Here is a 20,130-nt window from a genome sequence, read left to right as displayed (position 1 = left end):
TTTCTCCGTATATTGTTCTTACGCGTAGTTGCTTTTTTAAAATAAACATGATTTGATTTGATTTGATAAGTATCCTTTGTCGCGTAATCGCAGCAATTATATCTTTGTTTTTGCCTCGACTTTGATATCTCCCTATATATTTGCGACTCTTTTAACAATTAAACAGATCACGATTTTCGCTCTAACAGATCACAATGTGATCTCTCAGACCATGGTTTTCCGTCTAACAGATCACAATGTAATCTCTCAGATCATGGTTTTCGGGCTAACAGATCACAATGTGATCTCTCAGATTTGGTCTCATCGACCAGCACAGATGTCGGTTTTGTTCTGACAGGACCTGCAGGCAGCATGTTATCTCACCGGGACTTTCAGGACAAGTTTTTGATGTTGGGTTCGCGGTGATGCAATTCCTTCAAAATCTTTCGACAAACAAACTTCCGACAAACCCTTCATTGTTTACGCCCAGTAAATTGTGTGTTTTTACGTACAGTGGCATTAAAAGCCGAAAAATGTGTGGTATTTATTTAAACACTTGTTTGATGCTTAAAAGTTCACTCAATGCAATCTTTATTGGCCCTGTAAAAAAGTTAGACGGAACAAGTCATACAATAAACCGGACATTATGATAATTGTTTTGTTTTGTTATAGCTGGCTGCAGATAAGGATATTTTGCATTCCAAAGTAATATTTTTTTGACGTTATTAACGATTGTGTTTAGTAGAATGGATGCGGTAGGTTCTCAGCAAATGGTAGCCCCAGACAGTGAAACAAGTGTGGATTACTATGTTACAACAGTCAAAGACCAGACAAGATTTCCAAAACTTGAATGTGGTAAGTTTTGAAATCACTACTTTTTATGTTGTTGTCCCATAATTATGTAATGTTGTATTGCAGATAAAAAGCCAAAGTTTGTTTCGGTTGATAGAGCTGGTTCTGTAAAAGTGAGAAAGCGGAAAAAGTCCAAACGAAGGAGAAAAAAAATGAATATTGGTAAAGTGTTTCTGTTAGTAGGAATGTCCTATGATAAAAGCTGATAATATCAGGTTGGAGTTAATACCTGATACTTTACCACAAGGGTTCTTAAACTTTTTTGTTTGAGCAATGCTGACATTATTTATCAAATCTAGCGCTGCCCCACTCCTTAATAAAGTCTAACTCTAAAGCAGCTTTGTATTTATTTTTTATATCACATATCTAAGAGATAAATGGAGACTGTGTTCTTAAACCAGCTACAAAGTTGAGTTTTAGGAGGAGCTCCTGTGATCATGCTTTTTTACCATCAAACAGCCAAATCTTTGCTTTAATTCGCAGTATGTGGTTTCTGCACACAGATATAATAATGATTGGTCACAAGACAGGATTTCTAAAAACTTTTACATGTCCTTTTGCCAGCCCTTCCATGCACTCCTCAGTTCAAAGAAACCCTGCTTTAACACTTAACTTAACAAATATGCTTGTTTAAAGTAACTGATATAAGTAATTTTGGCACTTTATTTTATCAAAAATTGGGTTTTGCAAGAAAAGGCCACACACCTATTACAAATTATGTTTCTGTTGGTCCTAAAACAACCTCTTGAATGTTCTGTTGGTGTGATAGTTATTTGCCCATAATGCATAGTGGCCCTAGTTGGCAAAACTTCAACTTAGCTGTTTAATTTCAATCACCTACTATTACCACTAAAACCTTGTTTTGTAATTTTTGATGCCATTTGCTAAAATGTTACAACACTAAGCACTATCCCAATTTTGAACTGTTTGCAAACATGTATTTTTGTGTTTTTTTTATTTTGATGCACCAAAAATAAATAATATTCTAAAACTTGACATTTTGCTTATTTATATACTTCTTTAAAAATGTATCAGTTTCAGATGAAAAACACCCTACTGATTGTAAAGAATGATATACGTAAACAATTTAATTTTGACAGCATTCCATGCAGAAAAAATAACAAATATATACATTGTAAAGAAATGCAATATCCATTCAATCAAAAAAAAAAAAACCTCATGCAATTTTCAAACTTTCACATTTAGCTAGAGTGATTTGTGCCATTAAACACGTTTTTGTTGTTGTTTTGTCACAATATCTCATAGTGGCCCGTCCTTAAAAAAATTTTACTTAGTGGGTCGAGAGTTTAAAGTTGGTAACCACTGAATTAGGCAATATAGCCTTGGTATTTATTTCCATCCTAAATGTCAAGAAAATTTGACCATTTTCTTTTAATTTTATCGAAATTAGAATAAGTAATAAAAATTAGATTACTAAGACTGACTGTTTGGAATTTTTGTGTGTTTAGGTTTGAAAGGTGGCCCTTTTTTGACATCTGATGAGGAAGTGAGGTATGTAACTGTTCCTTGGATTTCATCTTTTTAGAAACAAAAAAGTGTGTTAAATGCAATTTGAACTGGTGTAGTGTGCATTGCACCCCTGGCCCAAAAGCCCTTCTTTGTGTCATTTGTGGGACAGCGTGCAAGAGAAATGTCAGTAAAAATTTAACCCATTTCGGACAAAATGTCTGAATGCATTTCAGCAAGGAAATTATAATGAGCGTATAATGCGTTCTATTGTGCGACAAGTAACTGCACCTTGTAATTCATGGGACATCATTATCACAATTCACGGTACTTTGTTTTTGAGGTCAACAGGATGTGCATTGTCACCTAATATAGCCGCATAATTTCGTAACATTGGGTTTTGTCCGCGTATTTTTCATTAAACTTGGTAAATCACATACCTAGATAAGCAACTTAAAACTCATATGTTACGAGAACAAAGGTTGGCTGTTGTATTGCAAAAATTACTGCAATACTGTACTTGTTTTTGATGCTAAATATCTGTGGTAAATGTACAAAAAAAAATTGAAAAATACCGAAATTTGTACTGGCATTTCGTTCATTTGTCAGGAATTTTTCATTAAAATATAAAACCCAGGCATGATCAAACATTTGCTAATTGTAGCTGCTCAACACACAGCATTGTTTTGGCCTCTATTTATGATCTAAAATAACGTAACAAAAGTAAAACTACAGGTGAGTGACTTACACAAGAAAAAGGTTGGTCACATGTAAAAGAAAATTACCACCAAAAGCATTGATTAAACGTTTTGTTTTGGTGTCTTTTGCTAGTTAGCCAATGCTTGATATAACTTGGTTTTCGACCAATGTGAAATGGAAAACAAACATTGTGTACTACGGTTAAGTCCAGAAGCATGCAAAATGATTTGTGAGATGTTTATGTTAATTATGTGTTTTTAAGTGGCCCAATGGCAGTATGGATCAAATAAAACAGGAACGTTGAAATAGAAAGGATTATAATTTAGAAACAGCGGTCTGACATACAGTTAGTTACTTGCCACACCCTATAAATGTACACTCTATACCTATGGTTATGTACATAGGCGTCGATTTAGGGGTGACTGGGGTGACATGTCACCCCTCACAACAAACAGGGGCGACAACGCATGCATTGTCACCCCTGGATTTCGTTTAAGTTAAAAATGATTGTCAGAGAAACCACATACATTATACTATGCGTTAAGCTAGTTTCAAATGACCTGTATTATCACTGTCACAATCGGGACAAACACAAGTGTCTCGTGGCTTGTTACGCAACAAAGTGACACGAAACGAAATTTGCTTTGTTTGCCTATGTTTAGGGCGATACTACTGACGAAATATTTTTGCGTGTTTATAAAACCTGGAAAAGTCACCCTTAATATTTTACAAAACGTTAAAAAATCTACGCCTATGGTTATGTATACAGAAAGAAAAAAGTTCTTTGTATTCATTTTAAGTATGCTCTGTTTTACATTATGTTTTTTTGTGTTTTCTCAAATTCCTGTAGGTTTCAATCCTCGGATTCTGAAGGTGGCAATCATAAACTTCCAAAGCGATCAGCATCTTTATGTGAGAGAGATTTGCACATAAACAAGTTAAATTCTGATGAAGATCTTAGCAAGGTTGTTACTTGTTTCTGCTTAACTGATGGTAACATAAATTAGTGGTTTAAATAGGTATATAACTATTTAGGAAAGAACTACTGTAAAGCGAAGGACGAAGAAGAAGAATTCATTTAAAGACAAGAGGAAAGGAGTTATTATTGAAAATGATTTGCCAAGGTTTGTTAATATTCTTGTGTGTTGTAATACAATCAACAATGTTATTATTATGTGTTTAGGACAAATTCAATGAGTTTCCTTAATCAGGTATGTTTTGTTTGTTATGTAGTTGTTTACATGCCTAAAAATACTTTTGTTTTAAAGGCTTCACACAATTCACCATCCTTGCCAGAGAATATCGAAGGGGAGAAAAAGGTACATGCACATGTTTGTGTTTATTTCTGTTTTTTTCTGCTTTTTTTACTCGTGTGTAACAGTTTAAACGTTTTGCTTGTTTGAAGTTTGTCAGCCAAAAAAGTGCTCTTGCCACGCTAAATGCTTTTATGGAGGAGGTGAAAGAAGCTACAACCGTGGCTAAACAGCAAGATGAGAAAAAAACAAAAGGTATTATTATTATTAGATCAGGTAGATTTTAAATTAAAATAAACTGCCAGATCTTTATGTTTTTTACTATAATTTTAATCTACACCTCGTTGGTTACGCTTGTAAATGAATGAATTTGGCAAATACTAAATTGCATAAGCTTGGCGGGTCTCACAAAATCAGTTAGTTTTTGTCGAATCCATGATATGACATTCTTGCTAAACTAAAGCCGCCATTATCAATGCATTTCAAGGTGAGATAAATGATGTAAAAATAATCCTTTTGCCAGCTTAGTCTGTAATGAGTGACTGGCCAAAAATAAGTACGTGTACGTTGATATTTATTGTTATGCATAAGTTGCTTGACTTGACATAAATAACTTTCTTAACAACCAATGGCCTGATGTAGTTACAAGAGGTTTTACATTTTGTTAATTTCCATCATACATTTAATTTGTCACTAAAATTACAAAACAGGCAAACTGCATTACGATTTAAGCTCTGTTGCATTAAAGGTAGCCATGTTCATTTGAGCCAAATTGTTGTTCAAAAATCTACCTCAACGCATTTATTGGCGCACTTGCGCAAATATGTTAACCACAATATGTGTCAGATTTAGGTGCTCGTCGCTCCAGATCCCTCAGTGATTTACATGAAGATTCCATACTAGTTGAGACTGATGGAGGTGACTGCCACTGGAGCAACACCAAACGTCCGTCATTCGTTCACAAGAAAAGTGATAGTTTTGGTCACACCAGCAGTGTATTTCTATCAGAACCAGATATTTCCATTGATGAAACTAAAGCAGCTAGTCTTGTTTTGAATTCTTCCTCTGTAGAGTCTGGCAATGAAAAAAGGTCAAAGTCACTATACGACCTAGTTATGGGTGTGTATTAGTTTTGGCATGGTATATACATAATGTATACAAAGCTAATTCTCGCAAAATTACAGCGACAGACTTTGTGACATTGACTGAACTTCTCGTGGAAAAAGTGGTTGACAAGGATCAGCCCAAACAACCACATTCCAATGTAAAGCTGCGTCCAGGTATGGTTGGATAATTATGTCCTTTTGAGGAGAAAACAAATGTTATCTTGCTCGAGGCATTGTTTCTCACTTCAACTAATGTTCATGTGTTTAAGATTCTAATTATGGCTTGACTCACCTTGAACATGTCTGTAAACTGATGGAACAAATAGGTAAGACATTTTATGAGATCATCCATTATTACAATAAATTTTTTTGTTTTAAAATATTTTAGCCAACCTTCGTAATGAAAACCAGGCATTAAAACAGAAAGTTGTGATGCTGGAGGGAAAGTTAGCAGATGTTGGTGGTGAATTAGGTAAATATGACCCAGCATTTAATAACTTGATTATTATCTACATTACAAATCTACAGTAATCGTTATTAACATTACACATTAAACTTCTGTTTGAAGGTTTGAACGAAACTTCTCACACAATCGCACCCTTTCCTAGATCCAAACAGGTTGTAAAACTTAAAGAAGATAAGTAAGTAATAATTTACAAACACAAAATAAAATAAGAAATTGTACCATTGCAATAAATTGATTCTAGTAATTGATGTAGGTACTTTTTTATGATAGCCAATTAAAAACATATCCAGTTGTGTTTGTTGCTTCCTTGATAATGCCCAGTTTAACCAGTCATAAACAAATTGATCCAGGCCTTTTCAACGAATCCCAAGTGTGGTGGAACAAAATTCTACACGGGCAAATGATCCTGGGCACGGGGGATTGGACAATTCACTTTCATCAAATGGTTTTGGGGCCATACCATCAGACAGACCAGTTATATATTCCAATATCAGCCTGAGAAAAAAGTATGATTAACATTTTGTCGAAAACTGAACTGATGGCTTTTGTTGTCAAGTAAAAGTTATCATAATTGTTATAATTATTGCATTTAGACGGAGACCTTATTCTCGTGATGACTTAGATTTGTCCGCTAAAGGTCGTTGGAAATTTTGGAAAGCTCCAGTTAACAAACTTGAGAAATCGAATTCAAAAAAACACATTGTTACAACAATTAAAAGTGAACACACACAGGTATCAGAATTTAACTAATTTCATCACATGTTTGTTTAAGTAATAATAATATAGTATTGGATCCAACCTGGTTTTTCATTTGTCTGTTACAAACTTTTTATCTATAGGGGTCAGCCATTCACCTTAAAAGTGCCAGTGTAACACTTGATTCTCTGTTAAACAATATTGATGATGAATTCAGTCAAAAAATGATGCAGTGGCAAGGAGCAGGCAAAACCAGCAGAGGTAATACATTTTTGTTTTACTAGATACATTTTTTTTAATGTATAATACCACACACAATGTTACCTATTGCAAAACTTTGTAAAGGAGAAAGCCTTGTTTTAGTTTATAGTCAGTAAATGTTAGCATCTGAATATATGGTTTTACCTTGTATTCGCGTAAAACATCAAGTAAAAATATATAACAGTCTGTAAACAAGGTATGTATCCCAGTGCCTGTATGTTAAACTCCAGTTCATTGTGTGTTTGTCAGCTCCCTCTCGTGCATCTGTAGCAAGTAATGATACTGCAATGTGGAATGTGTCATCAAAGGTTGTTAATAATGACGAGGAAAATGTAAAGCTTTCTAACTCAACCAAAAACAGGTTAGGTCCAAAACCACTTAAATACACATTTGTTTTAGCTTTTTGTATCTAATAGTTCAGGAGAAATTCAAAGTAAACCAAGTTTAAAGAAAAGATTTAGTCGTTGGGAGAAGGCTGCTCGCAAACTATCATGGCATGGTGATTACAGGTAATAGAAAATCATACCATATACAAACGTATGTTCAGAACCTCATTTGTTGCATTTGTTATTTGTAAAATTGCTTTTTTCCCAACATTTAAAAATGTCAATGATGTAAGTTGTGTGACTATTATCAGAAAGAGATACTTAATTTTAATTTTTCACCATACAGGAGAAGCAAATCAATGGACAGAATGGATGATGTTGGTGTGCAAACGTATGAAGGTAAAAGTTTAGGTAACCTTAAAACCCCAGATGTTAACTTTACTACAATATTCCAGATTCTGCTCCTTTGCATCCAAGCACAAAAATAGCCAAAGATTTTTACAAGTCTATGCCTTGTGTGATGATAGGTCAGTAATGTTTGTGTTTTTTCGATAAAAAAAAAATTTACCGAGATTTGTCCAGATGGAGAGCGAGTGGAAAGTGAGACAACTGATTTGTCCAATGGAGGTTGGCTTGGCTTTTATTTAATCTGCAAATTTATAATAGTTGTGATATGTTTTGACAGAACGGATTAATCCCAACTTAACAGAATGGTCGGCTGTTCAGGAAGCTTTCCCTACAAATAAATCATCCATCAGTGACCCTATAAGAAGGTTAATATGAAAATAAAATACATAGTTTTTATTTATATGTGTACTTGGAATTCCAAGGTTGTAATTATTCTTGCAAATTTCATTGTTTTGGGTATTTAAATGTTCACGAAACATCACCCATAAATAACCAGACTTGGCCCCATTTGAACAAGTTGTTGAGGTACTAAATAAATCATTAAAAAAAAAAGACACTGAAAAAACATGAAAAAGTTTTTATTTTGGTATAATTGATTTTTGATAATTTATATTGACAAAAACTAGACTTTTGTGTTAAAATAATAGACACACACAATGATGGAACTAATACTTAATTCACCAACTTTCTTAAAGGTTAATCAATCTTTTTTGACAGTTATTAAAATTATGTGAAGGTTTATAAGCTCAAGTCAGTCAAGACTGGCAGCTCCACTCAGAAAAAAATCAAATAAAAGGCGAAGTTGGTCATTTACCAAACGACCTCCTTCAAAGTACTTCCTACCTACATCAGGTAGATGTTTGAACATTGTAAACATGGTCTTGGTAAAATTACTTCACAAACTACATTCATCAATCTTGAAAGACTGAAAGATCAAAACATATTTTTATTTTGTGACAGGAGATTTTGTTTCCATGGAAAATAATATTCATACAACAGATCAATACACTCTTGAACTTGACAATGAAGATGTCAAAACTATTGGTATGTGATTGTATAGCACAATAGCACATGTTACTGGGTGTAATTCAGTCACAATTGCAAAAATATTACTGTCATGTTTGCTTAAAACAAATTCTGTTTTTGTTAATAAAGGTGTGAATGATAAAGAACTACAATATTTAAAGAACAACACTGCACATCTGAGAGAAAAGGTGCATCTTACATTACCTTTGATTACAATTGTATGAAACATAGGTTTATATGATTATAAAATGACAAAGAAAACTTTGAATAAAATTGCTTTTTTCACATATTGTTTGTGGTCAGTCGTCAGTGAAATAAACAAATTTTGTGTCTCAAAACCTGATTTGGTTTCGTTGCAATACAATTGTTCCCCATTATCACCATACAACTAACTTTTATTGACCTTTTTAACATCAGTTATGTTTATTTGCCAAATGGTAATTTACCGAGGTTTTGTAGACAATCTAAAATAATGAAGGTGTATTTTGTAGCTCAAAACAATGGAAAAAGAACATGTCCCTGAAAGTTCACAAAAAAGCTCTCATGGAGGTAAGATGTAACTACTTGGTTCAACTCTTGTAGTAAATTCTCTTGTTCACTATCCTTGCAATTTCTAATTTAGTAAACCCAAGGCCGGCATCTTCTCTCGCAAGATATAACCACGGTAAGAGTTTAGCTATGCATTATTTGTTCACTGTTTTTGTTTTGTATTATTTTCATTATTTACATTGACAAAATCAGACTCATCAGATGCAGAAGATTCAAATAATCAGAGGTTCGATTTGGTTTAAAATGTTTTTCTTGCATGAATATTCATTACTATGTTACAACAAAACTACAATGTTTCTGGTTTTTTACCTTTTTCTTTAAGAAAGTTTTTGTGTAGAGTACCCAAGAGGCATGTGAACATGCATGTAAACTTCCAAGTCAACGGGAAAGAAACATATACTTGTTGCATGGTTGCATGGCTAACTTACTTTTCAACTTGTTCTTACACTTGAAGACGCATTTACAGTTGGAATGTGGGTCAGAAGATTAACATTTAATCTTATTAATACTGGTGGTGGCTCTGCTTTAACGCACCAATCATGAAAAGCTTAATATTGCTCTTAAACATGTAATTTACACAAATGCAGTCTGAATTTAGGAATATCTACTGTAGTTTTCTGTGTCAAACAATTTAAATGCAATTATATTTTTTACTAAGGTTAACAAACCTGCAACCTAGTCACTTTTGACATTTAAATGTCTTGCAAACAAAGTTAAAGTTTTTTTTTAATTTTACATGTTTTTTAAATGTGCTGTTGCATTGTTTGGGATGTAAGTTTAATATAAAAAATCATTTCAACAGTGACATTGCAGGCATATTTGCATAAGCTTGTCTTTTTTTGCTTAGAACGAAATGTCCATTCTTTCCCGCATTCAAACATCGGCGTCATTCACCGCCCGTCTTTGTGTAAACCGGGTTTAGCGTCAATGACGCCCCTCCAGGAAGAACCCTTGGAGACGTCAGATGTGCAGAGTAACAGTAAAAACTTTTATAAAAGCCGGAGACATACATTTTCTGGCTTGGATTTTTGCATTGACGATGACGAAACTGACAGTGCTTTGCCAAATTCCCAAGAACATTTTGGTGCAGAAGCTCTCATAACTCCTGTTGTAAGTTACCTTTCGCAGAGAGTTTCAACTCTAAAGAAGAACGAGATTAAAACCAAAGATGAATCGATCAGTAAAACGTCAGAATCTTCACTAGAGTCGATCCCATTCAAGCAAAAGGATTCCGAAAAATCCACCCCCAAAAAACATATTGGAGAAAAACTACTATCGCAAATTGGAAAATTATCATCGAAATCTCTAAAATTTAAAACAAGCAAAAAATCTGCAGAAAACAATTCACAGGAATCTATAGATACGAAACAATCCAGTTCTGAAAAGGTCACGAAAAAGAGACAAACGGTTCTAAAATCGTTTAGTGCCAAATCAAAAAAGCCAACTGTGTTAATATCAAGTGTTGATGGGTCGCCAAATATTGGGACAGAAGCAAAACCAAAGCAATCACTAAAAATAGCAGAAATAAGTCAGCGTCTTAGTATCAGCAGCGAACGAAGTAGAACTTCAAGCAACCAATCCATGGGACCCAGTATGAAAAAGGGTTTGGTTCACCGATTAAGCCAAAGATTTATGCGTGGTGGCGTAAAGGAAAAGTCGCCCACCCATTCATCAGTGAAAACGAGGCCCAGGAATATTTCCGCCACTGATTCACTTAGTGAAAACCTAAATGCAAGTAACAACAATAACAAATGCTTGAGCGCTCAAGGACGCCAGTGATTTTTACTTCATGTAACATTATTCTAACCGCCTTGTATGTTTGTGATATTAAACTATGCAATGTTGTAAAGCAGCAATACATTTCGCTGTTAATTTACACTCAGTATATAACCTTGTTTTGTTGATCGTTATACATTAAACCCAAAATGAAGTTTTCAGTGCTTATAACAATGTTGTGCAAACTATGCTCGTGAATCATTTATTAAACAGTCCATTTATGCCATGCAGTAGTTGATTCGATCGTACATACAAATTGAAAAGCATGCGTGAATCACCAGTACAATTTTGCGCAACACTTGAAACTTAAACAATGTGGTTAAAGCTACAAATCGTCCGACTCGGGCAGAAGGTGGTTCGCTTGAGCGTCTGGTGTTAAAGCTTCCCTCATGTCGACGCCGGCCACCTTTGCCAGGTTAGCATATCTGTGTGGTGTGCGAATTCTCCTTCGGTTTGTCGGGACATCAGACGTGGGACCTTGACAACCAAGCAATATGTGATTGAAATTGTGTCGATATTTGAATTTAATTCTTGTAGTCTGGCAGTAATATGAAAACTGTAATTTTTTGACCAGTTCGATGGCAAATATTTTTTAATTATTCAACGTGATTTAACTTGACACTGAGCAGGTTTTTGATTAAGAAACCGTAACACAACGTTATATACTTACAATAAACATCCAACTTGCAATTGCAACTTGAAATCCCCGCTTTATTTGTGGCACTACAGGTGTACCAAGCCGCGTCCCTATTGTTCGTTCTCGTAATTTGAAGACAAACGTAACCAGAATCATCTTGATACAACCTAAACATACCATAAAAACGTTACGTAGAAATACTACGGCAAAATGATTGTATGAATTTATAAAGAAATTGCCAAAAGAGCTTTTAGAGTTGATTTAACATGTTGCCTGGCAACGTCAGAAAAAAATCAAGAAACATGGTGACCAAGAGTAAACTTACTGATGTCTGCTGTCTTGCAGCACTTGGTCTGAGCCTTTTTTCCACGCAATGGTCGGTTTGGGCGACCCTACAACTCTTGCCTCAAGGCGTACAGGATCACCTTCTGCAACACACTGCGCAGACAATCTTTGCACAAAAGCGGGAGCAGTCATGAATTCCCTAGCTGTAAAAACACGAGTTACTTCACATCACTAGTTCACTAAAGCTTGCCGTACGAGTGACGTGCAGTTGTATGTGAGCCATGACCGAGCCTGCTTTGTTGGTTGCCACAATCGTGTACTGGCCCTCATCCATTGGAGAAGCTCTCTCCAACAGTAAGCTGTGAACGTTGTTTTCCCGAACCAAAATTTTGTGCAGTTGATCTTGGCGGACAGGTAATCCGTTTATGAGCCATTCAATATTTGGCGTCGGCAAACCGGTTACCTAAACACAAACGTTTTTTTAAATTTTGTAATTCAGCAAATTATAAGTTATTGTTTTTAAATCAGATGTTATTATTATTTATTACGCAGATACATGTTACTCAGCTTCGAAGCCTAATTGTTGTCACCTTACTTACTTCATATTAAAAAAACACTTAGTTTGTGAACTAGTGTAACTTTAATTACCTTTACGTCAAAACGCACTAATTTGCCTTCGTCGACTTTTGTATCTGGTGGTGGTCTTTGTATGAAGGTTGGTCGGTAATATTTTTCCACAGGGCTTTCTTCATCCGCTGCCAGTTCACCTTTCTCGGGCATTCTGTGTTTTTAAATATTATTAGAAATAATTGAAAGTTGACGAAATGCACTTGGGTCTAAATTTTATCTGGGTGACTTTTTAAACAATGTGATTGGTTCTTAAGTGTAACAAAATCAAATATGTAAGAGTGACACTCCTCAGCACATAAATGAATAACAAATACAGAAAGTATAAAAACGACATGCTGGGCACCGATAACAGGTTATCGAGTCAGACGAACGCACTAGAAAGTTCGTTTGAAAGCCCGGAAGTCATGTTATTCATCAAAAGTTTGTATATGATTACTAAAATAGTTTTAAATGACACGAGAGTTCAACATATTATTCAACTTTCAGATTATTTAACCACCACAGGTCACAAACCGTCAGGAAGGGTTTATAGAAAATAATGAAACATATGAATGTCAGTTAGTGACTTACTTGAAAACAGAGTCTGTTGGTGAAGTTGGTGATGTAGATGACGGGGGAAGCATGCATGATGGGCTTAATGATCTACGTGGCGTGCTGTATGGCCAAACATGAACGATAGTTCAGAAATGATATGCCATGCATTGTGATAGACACGTAAAATATACACATGAAACCATATTAATCCACCTCGGTCGTTCCACTATATTAGCTGGTGTTGAGTTTCTGATAACCGATTGGTTTTTTTCACTGATCATGGCCAACCTTCCTGTGCTGCTGGTCCGACCCTAAATTATGTTTTAATGTGTTGTACGCAACGAGGCTAAGTAGGTAAAGGTATAATTAGTAAATTACTTGTGGGTTAATTGCAAGCGCCGTGTAGTTCCCATCATCCTCCAAACAAAGGTGGGCAATATGAAGTTCGTGTTGGTGTTCGTTGCTTTTTTGTACGTAATGTTCAGATCGCTTTGAAATTTGCTTTCCGTCTTTGAACCAAAATACCTGAACGCACATTAGCTTTAAATATTTTGCTTCAACCTCTCAATGATGTCAGTGCTACCTTAGCTTTGGGTTTAGCTGAAACTTGGCAAATGAATTTTGCAGGTGTTCCATCCAAAGCCTTGAAGTTTTTAAGTGATGTAACGAAGGTAGGTGGCATCTGTAAAATAAATAAATGCTATATAGACATAAATTTGAACAAAATTGATTCTATCATTGTCATGAGCTTTAAGTCTCAAGCACGCATGATCCCAAAATAAAAACAAGTTTAACCATATTTCTTAATCTTATGTTTTCCATAGCCTCCAACAAACCACTATATTGCAATGAAAACAGCCATATCACTGTTTTAAAAGTACTCGCTTGCTCTGACGGAGGAACATCGGCAAAAATCCCATCTTCAGGATCTTCAATCACTGGCGGAGTTCTTTCCAATCTGTATTCTATTTCGTTCATTAAGCGTTGTTCAAAGTTAGACACTTTATACTCCTGAATAAATGATAAATATTTTAAAAGAGATTCAAGCGCATTGATAACAACAATAACACAAAAAGAGAGAGTGAAGAAGAAGAAGGTGAAGATGGAGTTTGTTTCATGCTGCTTTTATTGGGAGTGCATTTTTAGGACAATATGTGACACAAGATTTGTGTGAAAACATACCAATCATTAGTGTTTTTTCCCACATATATTTAAGCAAAACATTCTTTTACACAGAAACTTAACTGGAGTTTTTGGTATTAATTATTTGTGGTCGTTATGCATTTCTACGTTTGATTGACAACAAGAGTCTTGGTAGGCCATGCACATGACAACCATAGCCAAGTTGAAATTTGTTTTTTGCAGTGATAAAATCTTGTTGTGTTGAATTGTGCGCAGGCAGGGATTCTATGATGCTCGACTCATGAAATCACACTTAATCGTGTCACGATTTACGTTGAAAAGATGCCTGTATGCCTAACGATACCTGGGGTTCTATTTCAAGGACGGCAGCCAGTGTGGGAGAGTAAAGAATGTAATCACCCTGCATTCTATTTTCCTAGAAAGTGGAAAGTAAGAGATTGGTAGAGGCGATGGTTTAGCACCTGATCGTTTGGTGACGACGATGAAGTCGGGAATTTCAACCTTAGCTCGATATCTCTTTCTATGATTGCAAGTTCGCGACTTGAACTTTTCTTCTACAACGGTCAAGTGTTTTCAACATATGCCAACAAATAATTTTCTTTTTTATCCCACAACTACACTCTTACTTGTTTTCCTTGTTTAGGATTAGGTGATGAGACATTTCTCGCAACTTCTTCCACCAGTCTATCTTTTTCAGCTTTAAAATTGTGGTTTTCGTCCGCATTGCGGCTGTTAAACAATAATACGCTATTACATGTTTGATTTTCGCACTCATAGCAAAAACAAGTTAATAATCCCAAAATTCCGGTTTCTTTCGTCCAAATTTCTTTCACCAATAAAAATACGACAAAAGTTGAAACATACTCAAATACTGGTGGCGGTGACGTAGTTGTCATTATTGGTGATTCCTCAAGCAATGGTGGGGGTGGAGTATGACAAGGTATCGGTGATTGACTAAAATGGTATATTTTCAATGCGTTACAAACAGGACAAGGAAAACCCGATTTATCCTTAAAACATGATAGTAACCGCACGCAATGCTTAGTGGGTCTGACCTGCAGGAAGATGCTGTGCTAGTTTGTGATTGGTGAATGTCGTTGTTCAATGGGGTGGTGGGACGTCCTGTATGGTCAATATTACCCGTCTGTGCGCATGAAGATGAACATGAATCGTCAATAACAAACACACGAGGTCTTTTGGGGATGATATTCAGTTTCGAAACTTGCACTGGTCGATCAATTTGTTCAGAATGGACACTCAGTGTGGGTACATGAACGGATGTGGTTGGCAATGATCTTTGATAAAACACGGTGAGAAAATATTTTGCCGTAATGCCATCCGATCTGGTGTTGCACTTACTGGTAAGCTGGCAAAACTTTCGTTGGATGAAAAGCGGGGTTAGACTGTGAAGCAGCTGCAGATTTGGTACTAACAGTATGATAACCACCACCTGCAAATAGGATATACGTGGTATACAGTGTGCCGAGGTAAGAATAGTCCCTGAGTTTAAATACAAAAACGACCACGCTTTATAATTAAGTCGGTAGCGACCAAACAGATAAGACTGAAATTACCCAACCATAAATAAAACTTCAAATTATATTTTTTAAGTATCATGTGAGGACACAAAAGTCCCTATAGAGCCAAGCACTCCATGTTTACAGACTTTGGCCAAGTCGCCTGACTGACTCATATGCAATGCAGAAAACCTGATCGGGATTTGTGTCTCAAAAATTTGACGATTATTCTTGTTACGTTTTGTCAGTTCAAATCAATATTAACGCAATTTTTTTGTTTGTTTGTTTGATAAAATTTAGTTTAGTGTAAGTAGGTCGTAATACTTATACAAACGTTTCATAACACTACAGGATTAAAACGTGATCACCCCATCTTTGTGCGCATTTTAACAAATTCACCCAGAAAAGAAGGTAAACAGGATACAGTCACAGATTTTGTGCGTTGGAAGGATTGGAGACAAATTGGTCGCACATAAACTTTATTACTCAACCCCGACGAAACTCTGTGTACGTCATTTTACAATGTGTGGAAACAAATAAAATCAAGCATGATCACCATTAGTTGTTTCCTGGGCCTTTACGTGCCTCGGTTTGTCACGAATTATTTTGGTCAAAATTGACATCAAGCTATAACGGAAACGAATTTTTTTATTGCTCATGAACGCAGTAAAGTGTCTGTCACATTGTTAACCAATGTAACATGTTTTGCTTATTCGTTTTGGAAACATATCCAACACACACGTAGCAAATAAATGCCTATATCGTGCTTCTGTGACTAAATACAACCAAACCCTACATACTATAGTGACTCTAGCAATCTGCTATACTGCAGTTATAAATAAAACAACAAACTGCGTAGTAGTTCCTCCTTTGTGCTGCTACCTAATCACGAACTATGTTCAGTGTGTTCCGTAACGTGCTTGTGCTTCTAAATCTAAAAATTAAAGACCTGCAGCTTGCAGCGCAAGACATAGTTTTTGGGTTCTGTCGCATACCCTCTGATAACCTCGCTCTGCACAGCCGTTTTTTCTACCGAAAAAGGGCATGAAAGATTGTCTGCGACTGCGTCACTTCAATTTTACGGTTCACCGATCACATACCAACACGCAGAGGTAGTGGTTTAGTCAAACACAAAGTTGTGACAACTTTCTTGTTTTGCAAGGCTTAATTTTACTTTTACAGTATATTAAAAAGGAGGGACTTATGCTTGTAACGGATAAAATAGACTAATATGGTTTAAATACACTAATATGTTATTCAAACTCTATATGATGGAATCCAACCTTTTACGGTGAGTTTACAAGACGTTGTGGCGGTTCCAGCAGCGTTAATGGCTTCGCAAACGATTCTCCCAGTGTCTTCAGGAAATGCTTCGCCAATTACAAGGGTTGCCACTTCACCTGAATATAAAAATTGTTTAGTAAACTTAGTGGAAATAGCGGAGGTCAGTGTCAGTCTTTACAGGAGCAAACCTGCAAAAAAATAAGCCACAAGAACTTTATTATAAATATGCCATGCAATTTGGCGTGTCTGGGATTTTAATATTGCAACAAATATTTTTGTATAATATAATAAAATTATCTGTCGAAAATGAGCTAAAATCTTTCTCGTGCTCACCGAGCATAAAACTATTCGTAACATTCTGGAAAGCTTCAATGGACGACAAGGATAATGGTGATAATAATTTCAAATATTATAGCGCACAAAAATTAACTGAAATGGTTTTACGGTTTACTGCAAGTTTCTATTTGATCTGCATAATACTTGACAGAAAAGGGATAAAGAAACAAAGTTGAAATAATAGTTATAATTTATATAGAGCAAGCCGTATCAGTATAATTTCACTTGCTGAGAAAGTCTGATTTAACAAATGTTTACAACACAACTTTTTCTAGTGTAACTAATGGCACAAAACATTAATTTGTCAATGAATGCGTAAAATTGGAGAAAAAGGCGAAGGCACGCAGAAACGATAATAATCTGTCGGTAAAATCATGGTGTAATTCTACTTAGAATGGAGACTGGGATTCGTGAGTTACACCATGATGTCGCAGGCCACAAGATCAAACTAAAGGCAAATTTGTTATGCGTGTTTTTTATTTGTTTTTTAAATGCGCAATCACAATTAAATGATGTTAGCAAACCTCTGTGCAAAATGCGAAAGTCTGGACAATCTTCTATGACGTCGCCCTCTCTTGTCCATCTGATAACAGGAGGTGGCTGTGCCTTCACACGACATTCCAAAACTATGCATTCGCCCTGTGTCGTGGACAAATCCTTCAGAGGCTTGTGAAACTGCGGAGCGACTTCAAAATCATGCTTCCCTCCCTTTGGGGATTGACTAAACAATAAAGTCACGTTTGTAAACAAAACGAGACGTTTTTAGTTGAAAGCTGTTTGTAGATTTTGTTTCCTCTGCCAAATAATAATTGCAAGCGTTGCTATTCATGTTCCTGGGTATATATGTGAAATAAATAGCACAACGGCGTTCAGCCCTTGACCCACAGTTTACATGCAGGCAAAATGTTTCCAGTAACCAGTTTAAGCTGTGAGAATATTACACGACATATCAATAAACTTTGTCTTGAAGTTCTTTATTAATCAATCAATTGCATCTGAACAAACAAACTTGAGCGACCCTCTATTAATTCAATGAATGTGCCGGTCGACTTTTAACCCACGATAATCAAACATACCTCATAACTCTTTGTCCTGCCTTTTTATATTCTGATGGAAAAAAACTCCTTTGCAAATAACGTTAGTTTATCAACTCCAATTTTCTAAACTCTGCAACATTAAAAGCACTTGGTGTTTTATAAGCTCTTACAGACAAGATATTGTGCCTAAAGGTAATACGCCAACTTGGTTTTGTGAGTAAGTTCTTTATCGATGCCGCACAGCACCAACGTTATCTCTTTCAATTACGTCTTATGACGTCACAGAGGGACAGCTGGAAAAGATTGGTGAGTGTGCTACAGGCGTTGCACGCGTCCTACGCTTATAACTTGTGACCTCAATTAGAAGTCAAAGGACACGTTAATGTTTTTTACAAGTGTTTTAAGCCTAAACGTATTTTATTGGATTGCTGTGTAATTTCTTTCACAGGAAACCAGCGCTTAAGGATATCTAATATTTACAGTGACAACTTTATTTCCACAACTGTCCCGACCATATGTTAAGCCAGACAAACTGAGCATTCGACGAAACCGCACCTTATTGTATCAAGTTTCTATCAACCTCTTACAATTCCTTTTATATAAACCAAACATTATGTACATGAAAAATCCACTGGACATGCTGTTCACACTGTGGAATAACTGACTTGATCCTTTCGTGGTTGTGTATTAAAAATACACATGAGTGGTCACTACACCAGTAGGCATGAGAACACGTTTTTATGTTTTCAGCCGCCGAGACTTCTTCCTAGATTGCCTCATTTTCTCCAAAAAAAAAGATTGTGTTTGCGGCTTTTGTAATCCACTTTAGCCAGTTTCGTTTTTTTATCTCGACAGTTAAAACATGATTAACGCCCAAACGATTGTGATAACTTTAAGCTAACGAGTTTAAATTTTTCGGCTAAAGGTTTGCCTATTTTTCTTGACTTTAGCAATGGTTGTTAGCTACATTTACCCCATCTGATGGGGCAAAATCTCTGGCGCAATTATGTCAAGCCAGCACCTTGACTAATTTATTAGGGGGCGAAAACAAAAGAAAAATGAAAGTTTAGAAAACTATTCGCGACTCGAAACTTCTTCGGAAAAATGTTGATTACTTTTAAACAATTTTTCTGGCGTGTATGGCACCCTGTTATAAAAAATCGACAGTGATTAAATAAAAGAAGTTCCATAGATTTTGTCGTCTGGGCAGCGAAGTCAATTAAGACTGTATTTTCTTTCTTTTTAGACCATGCCGGGACCTTTTTATATCCTGGCCACAAATCCCGATCAGTTTGTACTTGTTGATGTATGGTTCGGACGCTTGACCAATGCTGCCAATCAAAAGTCAATTAAGACTGTTTTGGTCATTTTACTTGAAGCAACTTTCGATTGCGACTCATGCTGGACAAAGAAAAATTGCATTTAGGCCTATACATTATGTAGACAGGCTGTAATGTAAGGTTTTGTAGGACCGTTTAAATGTTATGTCAAAAGGGGGTTTGCCTGGCGGCAAACCAAAGCAAATAACCAAAAACAAATTTTAGTGCCGTTGTGTACAGAAGCGGCGCTTATTGGTCTCTCACCGCAACACATCAGGGTAGGGATTTGCACGATGTTTATTTCATATAACCTCGAGCAATAAGGATTCCTACATAATAGGCCTACCATCCACCCGCAATGTTGCGGGCAGGTCCGGCGCACTAAAGATTTTTTTGGTACCAGCATCCTCGCACCAAAACGTTATGACGCATATTTTTGATCTCACGATTATATCATGATTATATAGTTCGCCTGAAATTATAGAACTATATTAATTCGAAATTTTGGACTTTTGCACCACTTATTAGTTCTGGGACTTCATCA

General features: G+C 35.9%; 2 protein-coding genes across 6 annotated transcripts; one reads left to right on the top strand and one right to left on the bottom strand.

Moving 5' to 3' along the window:
* The first annotated feature begins 725 nt into the window (after positions 1 to 725).
* On the top strand, positions 726 to 11,094 carry LOC145907913 (uncharacterized). Its single transcript, XM_082995024.1, has 28 exons — positions 726 to 834; positions 898 to 993; positions 2,301 to 2,343; positions 3,848 to 3,962; positions 4,033 to 4,121; positions 4,181 to 4,208; positions 4,266 to 4,316; positions 4,403 to 4,505; positions 5,097 to 5,369; positions 5,435 to 5,530; positions 5,626 to 5,682; positions 5,745 to 5,828; positions 5,925 to 5,997; positions 6,173 to 6,328; positions 6,416 to 6,554; positions 6,662 to 6,779; positions 7,029 to 7,140; positions 7,196 to 7,288; positions 7,452 to 7,504; positions 7,561 to 7,632; positions 7,688 to 7,732; positions 7,791 to 7,878; positions 8,250 to 8,365; positions 8,474 to 8,557; positions 8,669 to 8,727; positions 9,031 to 9,088; positions 9,162 to 9,203; positions 9,936 to 11,094. The coding sequence occupies exons 1-28, from the start codon at positions 726 to 728 to the stop codon at positions 10,865 to 10,867; spliced, it is 3,384 nt and encodes a 1,127-aa protein (XP_082851150.1). The 3' UTR covers positions 10,868 to 11,094.
* On the bottom strand, positions 11,051 to 18,434 carry LOC145907914 (palladin-like). Of its 5 annotated transcripts, none has more exons than XM_082995025.1 (18): positions 18,307 to 18,434; positions 17,755 to 17,951; positions 16,894 to 17,010; positions 15,453 to 15,543; positions 15,149 to 15,388; positions 14,958 to 15,047; positions 14,720 to 14,822; positions 14,555 to 14,647; positions 13,836 to 13,961; positions 13,534 to 13,632; positions 13,329 to 13,475; positions 13,164 to 13,261; positions 12,987 to 13,070; positions 12,435 to 12,567; positions 12,042 to 12,249; positions 11,827 to 11,989; positions 11,535 to 11,668; positions 11,051 to 11,341 (listed from the first exon to the last, which is right to left on the bottom strand). In XM_082995025.1, the coding sequence occupies exons 1-18, from the start codon at positions 18,309 to 18,311 to the stop codon at positions 11,190 to 11,192; spliced, it is 2,280 nt and encodes a 759-aa protein (XP_082851151.1). In that variant the 5' UTR covers positions 18,312 to 18,434; the 3' UTR covers positions 11,051 to 11,189. The 5 variants fall into 5 exon arrangements, with proteins under 5 accessions (XP_082851151.1, XP_082851152.1, XP_082851153.1 ...); XM_082995026.1 differs by lacking the exon at positions 14,555 to 14,647 and adding an exon at positions 14,437 to 14,508; XM_082995027.1 differs by lacking the exon at positions 12,987 to 13,070.
* Positions 18,435 to 20,130: the final 1,696 nt, after the last annotated feature.

Source organism: Ascidia mentula, chromosome 7 (assembly GCF_947561715.1).
Source record: "Ascidia mentula chromosome 7, kaAscMent1.1, whole genome shotgun sequence".
In the NCBI taxonomy this organism is placed as follows: domain Eukaryota; kingdom Metazoa; phylum Chordata; class Ascidiacea; order Phlebobranchia; family Ascidiidae; genus Ascidia; species Ascidia mentula.
This window is presented reverse-complemented; position numbering and strand designations above follow the sequence as displayed.